General features: G+C 37.3%; 1 protein-coding gene across 1 annotated transcript; it reads left to right on the top strand.

Moving 5' to 3' along the window:
* The first annotated feature begins 2,504 nt into the window (after positions 1-2,504).
* Positions 2,505-6,940, top strand: LOC145661721 (zinc finger MYM-type protein 1-like). The gene is made up of 2 exons (XM_081727056.1): positions 2,505-3,240; positions 4,791-6,940. The coding sequence occupies exons 1-2, from the start codon at positions 3,117-3,119 to the stop codon at positions 6,938-6,940; spliced, it is 2,274 nt and encodes a 757-aa protein (XP_081583182.1). The 5' UTR covers positions 2,505-3,116.
* The last annotated feature ends 588 nt before the right edge of the window (positions 6,941-7,528 follow it).

Below are 7,528 nucleotides of genomic sequence, written 5' to 3'. Positions count from 1 at the left end.
AGGTTTCAAAATTTTGTTGTATTGCGCTGAGTCTGGAGTTTGTTACAGGTATTCCGCCAAGTAAGGCGTTCTTTGGCGATAACATAATGTTTTACCATTCTCTGAAACTGCTTGTGGAGATGGAAAAAAATATGGATCGTGTTCTTCGGTACTTAGCAAAGTAAGCGTGGGAGCGATCTAGGAGTGAAAGTGCAGATGGAAGTAAATTAGGCAGGAGTGGCTGAGAAGTATGTTTAGGTATTGCGTGTTCGGTGCCATCACTAATTACTTCCGTGAGAGTCTCTGCTAATTGGTTTATGGATTCAAAAGTGGTAAGAGTGGGATTAGTTTCGGCGAGTCTGGTCGAGACGTGAGTTTGATACTTGGTCCAGTTGGAAATTGTATTTCGGAGGTGGAGATACAAGATTTCGGGTGGGAGTGGATTGTTGTATCGTAAGTGAAATCGGAAGATGATCACTCCCAATGGTGCCCAGAACTTCAATAGTAGAGGAAGTCAAAAGGTTATTTGAAAGTATTACTACATCGGGAGTGGTTGCACTTTTGGGGCGTGTGGGTTGTGGAATGCTAATGAATGATGCATTGGTAGTTAGCAGGAAGTCTTGGAAGCGTTCTTTTTGAGCTGCAGTACGAGAATGGTAATTAAGGTCAGCAAGTAGAGCGTATGTCTTAAAATGGAGGTCCAGATATGTAAGGAAACGATATAGCAATGGCTGTGTTGATTGGACATAAATAGCTGCGATTGCGATAGCTCGGTCTGGAAAATAGACGTTGGCAATGACGTGTTCCGGATATTGTTTACGAGTATAATGAGCGGGAGTAAAGGAACGTTTCGGTAGACAACATTTTAGAGCTAAGGCAGCACCGCATCGGGCTACATTCTGTGGTAAATCAGATCGGAGTAGATGATAATTTGGTATATAGCTGTGGTTGCATTTTTTCAGAAATAATTCGTTAAGAGCTATACAGTGGACATCGTGAGTTGTTGCCATCCTTTCCAAAAGTAATCTGTTGGTGGATAGAGAGCGTGTGTTATTGTACATGATACGGATGATACTTTTTCACCGAGTTGGATGATTCATACTGCGGTGCCAGAATGGAAGTGAAAATAGCTGTATAGTCCGTAATAAATTGCTGACATATTTAAATGGAAAATATCAAAGGCCGCCTTTTGGATATGTTCGAGTATTCGCTGGCACTCAAATGGAAATAGATTTTGCTGTACAAGAGTAGTAAAACGAATTACATTTTCGATTGTAGGCGTTGAGAGGATTGAACTTTGAGTACTGGTGGTTGTAGTTGGAATATTTGGATCACTTGAACACCGAACGGAACTACCGTTTCCGGTTTTGTAGGATTTGGTTTTAGTTTACTGGTGCATTTACATGAATAAGTAGGATGCGGGCCGTTACAATTATTCTGTTGGTTGAGTTAAGTACGGTTTTTAACCATGTGAGGTCCTTTAAAGTGAGGAGAAATAACCTGGCTTGTACATTTATGCATAGGGTGATGAATATATTGTAAACATTTGGCGCATCGAAGAGACAGTGGAGGTGGTGTGCGAGAGGGTTCTACTTGGTGGTAACGACGATAAATCCAAACCCCATTCTCCAAAAGAACGTCTATTAATTCTGGATTGTCTGTCAGGAGTCGTATCATATAGGTAGGGCCATCATTGTTCTTAATACGTAAGAGCTTCGTCGGATGTATGTTATCAGCTTGCAGTTCTTCAAGAATTTCTTTCTCTGTATAAGCAGGATCGACGCGACGAATGACAGCTGACAGTAAATGAGCTCGGCGTGAAGGCAGTTGTAGTTTGGTTGTAGATGATTTTAGCTTCAGCATTCGAGTAGTTGGACCAAAAGATGTCCCACTAACTTTAAAGCACAGATGGTTATAGAGGACTTGGTTTGTAGTTTTAAGTATGATGCCATTATCTGTAGGAGTAATGCGATAGATATCCTCACGAATACAATGTCGAAGTAGCTTCTGGAAAAAGTTTTTAGGTTGTCTGAGATCTTGAGGTAAATTGGTAAACAGTATTGCATCAATAGAAGGTGTCGTGTCGGTAGATTGGTATTCCATAGTAGGATCAACTGAAGGACCCTGTGGAGCAGAACGGGTTTTGCCTGGAGATTTAATGCATCACCATAATTCGATTTTTTAGGTGATCGGGAACGATCACGAGAGGCTTGCGAACTAGTCGAAGCAGTGGAAATTCGACGCAATTGGGAGCGTGCTTCCATGTCACGTTCAGAAAAACTCCGTGAAATGCCGGTGACAATTTTAGGATTTGTACGAAAATACAAATGACGTATTACCAGGGGCGTCATTTAGGGGGGCAGGGGGGGCAATTGCCCCCCCCCCCCTGAGTTTTACACATGCGCATATACTATATATATATATATATATATATATATATATATATATATATATATATATATATATATATATATATGTTATATATAACAGATAAAATCTGTTGGAGAAATAATATAATGGTCAACTTGGGATTCAAGAGATGTCTTGAGGTTCGAGACAATTATGGACCACATTCTGTACCAGTCTCCGCAATATTTGAGTATCGCAACGCAAAGAAATTTGAAAACAATCATAACTGCTATGACTATTACCGCAACTAAAACGCTAATTTTGAGTTGTGTTCACTAAAACTGCAAGGGAATAAGGGGGCTATATCATCTGCACCTTGTTTTCATATTGAAAATAGTTTTAGATGACAATGTTGCTTACATGTAATTTCTTTTCTGTACAGTTAGTTAAGTAATCTAGGAAAGTAAGACATCTCATTGCGAGGTGGTCTCGGTAAAATGTCTTATCTGAACGCAACATTAAAAATGTAGAAACCTACAGTATTATAATTTCTTTACTGATTACCGCAAACCAAAATGAAAATTTTGAGGAGTCCGATATGGGAATATGGGCCAAAGTGAGAATTTGAGTTGCAAACTCTTTATGAAAAAGAAATGAGTTACGATTTTGGCAACCCTGAACACTATTGTTTTAATTCGTTGTGCGTAATATGTCAATTGAATGTCAGGACCTCGTGAACTGGATTAGATTTATAAAATAACTACACTCTTAACATTGAGATTTTGAAAATGAAAAGGATCCAGAGTAACATCACGTCATTTCTAGTCAAAAAATCGAAAATCGAAGAGTCAGATAGTATTGCTGATATTTCCGTGAAATCAAAAGCATCTTCTGGAGCAGATCGGAGTACAGGTAAGGACTTTTCCTTTCATTTTCTAATAATTGCCATATTTACGTTTATAATGGATGTGTCCAACCTTTATCCTAATATATATAAATAAAGGTACTATCCTATTTTAATAGGGTTGTATTTTGAAGATGAAAAAGGATGATTTTTTGCCTATAATTTCAAGAACAAAATTCTTTAATACCAAATAGACTTAAGACGGGTTAACTTCCACAGATGACGGCGTCGAAATACAAAATTTACAGAAAAATGAACAGAATCACACGCAATGGAAGCAAAAAATAACGCAAAAAAGTGAAGGATGGCATTTAGAATCTCACCTACTCGTTCAATGGCTTCAGAATCGAGTACTCTGTTTTTGTCTAAATTGTGATAAAGGTAAAAAGCAACGAGTGCTACGGGTTTCTAACCCCATTCGTTCGCTCAACTATATTTTGTGAAGTAAATAATACTGGAGATCTTATATGTGTAAGATTGGGGGAGAAACCAAAAGATACCCGGAGTGAATGATCATTAAAGAAAGAACAAATGAGTAGTAATACGACGTTGAAGAGAGGCTCATGTGGGTCTTGTCCGGGGCCGCCATCTGTGGCAGTTTAGCTTTATAAACTACTGAACTAGTTAAATCATATATTAGTAGTGGAACTAATCATGGAATTTGTACATTTTTACAAATACAAACATTTACCCCATTTCTGTCATTTTGAGATTTACTTTGTTCATCTTTCTTCTGATGACTAGCCCAAGCATATTTCTCTGTAGTTCTTATCTTGTTCAATAATTGGTAGATAGGCATGGAATTTCTTGCAAGTGAATTGTTTATCCTCATCCACCAGTGTACATTCTTATTATTAATTTAAACTTGTGTAAACACATCTTTTCAAAGGAAGTAACAGAAGTCTGGATTTTAGAAGCTAAGTACAGCACTGTCACGTAGGAAGTTTGAGAATATAACACGTTCGCAAAGCGCAAGACTAAGCGTTCTAACACACACACAAAAAGAAACTTAAAAAGTCATTGATGTATTATTGTCTGCTAACGACATCCGACAGGAGAACACAGTCATTTAACCATATTTAATTTCGCCCCGACAAATTTTTAACTTAAAAAAGCGGACATATCCGGGGTAAACCGGACATACCTATATATTATTAAGGCACATTTTAAAAAATATATACGGAAGAAACGTGTACGTAATTACAAAATAGCATTTCATAAGTAATCAAAAATATTATGAAAGGCTTGATAGTAAAAGACTTAAAGGTAATCATTTATTAGACTTGGGTAATTGTTTAGTAATGGGGGCAAAACTAACGAAGACAGAGAACAACATGCCCTGAGCGGCTCTAACCCGCCTTCACTCGCTGGCGCTCGCTCGGCAATACTGTCTGAATTAAATGTTATTAACTTAACCTAATCGAATGTCAATAAAATATTGGAAAAAAATCGATCAAAAAACCAGGCCCCCCGAAAACTAAACAATAGCCAAGACTTGACAGGTCTTTGTATATACATTATTAAACTGATAGTTTTGTGTCTTTTTCTTTTCTTTCAGAAGAAACAGCTTCAGAGACGTCCGAACCTCCAAGACTAATTCTCTCACTAAGCACTGGACCTTTGGAATCTCCCGTTCAACCCGAAAAAAATTTCCCTCAAACCAAGGGTAGAAGATTCTCTAGTCGTTATTATGTTGTTCATGAGTGGATCGAGTATTCCGAATCCGAGGACGCTGTGTATTGCTTTTCATGCCGTCATTTCTGTTCAAAAGCCACAGTTCGACAAGGAGAAACATTAGGAAACCGCACATTTATAGACAAGGGATTCAGGAAATGGAAGGATGCTTCGGCACTTTTCCAGCAACATGAAAACAGCGAAAGACACAAAAATTCAATGGCCGCATGGTCAGAGCTAAAGAGCCGAAGTTCAACGCAGAGGTCAATATCGTCATTAATAGATAGTGAACGAACTTCTGAAGTTGAAGAAAATCGAAGACATGTAAAAACACTTCTCAGAGTGGTTAGTTTCCTAGGTCGCCAAGGTATAGGATTCAGAGGACACGCTGAATCAGAGGACTCTGTGAATAAAGGCAATTTTCTAGAAATGCTAGAAACCCTATGTGAAGAAGACCCTAAACTTAAGGAAAAAATGAGTCGCCGATATGGTCATTACACCTCTCCAGAATATCAGAATGATCTGATATCTGTATTTGCCTCACGAATTGTAAAAAATATCGTTGCAAGAATCAAAGAAGCTGGTTTCTATTCAATTATTGCTGACGAAACTAAAGACTGCTCAAAGGCTAAACAGTTAGCAATTCTGGTTAGATACTGTGATTATAATGATTGGACGGTGAAAGAGAGAGCAAATGGTTTAGTCCACCTAAAAGATTGTAGTGCAGGAAACATTACAAACAATATTTTATCTATTCTTGCAGAACAAGGATTGGACCTTAAAAATTGTGTTGGACAGTGTTATGATGGTGCCAGTGTCATGAGTGGTTGTGCAAGTAGTGTGCAGATTAGAGTGAAAGAGCGAGCACCTCATGCGCTATACGTTCATTGCCATGCTCATCGCCTGAATCTAGTTTTGGTGCATTCTTTGGGTGTTGTTCAGGAAGCTAAAGATTTCTTTTCTACGGTTCAAGCGCTCTACAGCTTCATATCGAATAGTGCTCCACGATATGAGTTATTTTTAGAAGCTCAAAGAGAACTAAATATACTACCCATTTTAAGTCTAGAGAGGTTAGTCCCTACACGATGGTTTTCCTGGTATAATGCAGTGAGGAAAATATTAAAAACATTTCAAGCGATTTTAGTTGTACTTGAAAATACAAAAGACAGAGCTGAAGCTGTTGGCATCCGAGCTCAAATGGGACAACAATGGATATTTATTTTATTCGCAATGGAGCTAATATTAGGAATAACATACTCGCTTTCGCAGCAGCTTCAATCGCAGGATTTAGATTTGATGGCAGCCGGAGGCCTGGTGAAAAGCACCAAAGAAGAGTTGCTCAAAATTAGAAGCAATGAGAAATATGAAGAATTAGTGCATAAAGCCAAGTCATTGGCCAACGCCAGCAACATCGAATGGACTGTGACTAAAAGGCAAAGGACTGTTTCTTCACATCTATCAGATAGTGTAGTCCTCACATCGGTGGGACAAAGTGAAAGAAATACAAAATCCGTGTATTTTAATGTGTTAGATACAGTTATTAATGAGTTCGACCGGAGATTCTCAGAACATCAAGAAATTATGGAAGCAACACATGCATTCCGGAAAGGATATGCCACTTTCCTCGACAGAAAAATATTGGATCCTTTAATTAGTAAGTATCAGACTTTCCTTGATATTAATCTATTAGAGAAACAGCTGCCTTTGGCGAGAAACTTCCTTAATCACACAGACAATTCAAATTCTCCTATTGAACATTTGCAGAACCTGCAGAAACTTCCAGTGGCATATTCAGAAGTTATTGCTCTGTTAAAAATTTTCCTTGCATTGCCAATTTCCACTGCCTCAAATGAACGATTCTTTTCTGTGCTAAAAAGAGTGAAAAACTATCTCCGATCATCAACTTCCGATGACCGACTCTCCTCCCTAATGATCTTAGCTGTAGAGCGGGAAGAGGTTAAGAAAATCTGTCTTGACGAACTTGTTGACGACTTCGCTAAAATGAAACAAAGACGCTACCCATTGTTACATTGAAAGTTCTTATTTCATGTTAAACGAAAGTGCTTAAATTGCAATCAAGTGACTGTAAATTATATTTTACTGTAGTTAAAAGGTAGTAAATAATGGAGATAATTGTATAAAATTATGTATCTATAGTTTTACAGCTTTGTAGTTCATACAATAGAACACAGGTTCGTAGAATTGATAAATATGCTTTTTGTCATGTGTTTTTTATATAGTAGTTCATACAATAGAACACAGGTTGCTAGAATTGATAAATATACTTTTTGTATTATGTAGTTCATACAATAGGACACAGGTTCCTAGAATTGATAAATATGCTTTTTGTCATGTGTTTATGCTTGTTGTCATGGGTTTTTGTATTATGTAGTTCATACAATAGGACACAGGTTCCTAGAATTGATAAATATGCTTTTTGTCGTGTGTTTTTGTACTATTTTTCTTATTTTCAATTATATTGCACTGCATAAGTCTTTTTTATTTCATTGTTTCATAATTAAAACAATTTATTATATATTAGAGATGGGTAAAGATTACATATGGGAAAAGGAATTTAGAAGAGATGGATATTAATTGTTAATTTGTCTGTTCTTTAAATGA

Source organism: Thermobia domestica, chromosome 10, assembly GCF_964235325.1.
Source record: "Thermobia domestica chromosome 10, izTheDome1.hap1.1, whole genome shotgun sequence".
Classification (NCBI taxonomy): Eukaryota; Metazoa; Arthropoda; class Insecta; order Zygentoma; family Lepismatidae; genus Thermobia; species Thermobia domestica.
This window is presented reverse-complemented; position numbering and strand designations above follow the sequence as displayed.

Coding starts and splice junctions, on each gene's coding strand:
- LOC145661721 (XM_081727056.1), top strand. CDS start 3,117: ATGAAAAGGATCCAGAGTAACATCACGTCATTTCTAGTCAAAAAATCG. Junction 3,241..4,790: donor TGGAGCAGATCGGAGTACAG/GTAAGGACTTTT, acceptor CTTTTCTTTCAG/AAGAAACAGCTTCAGAGACG.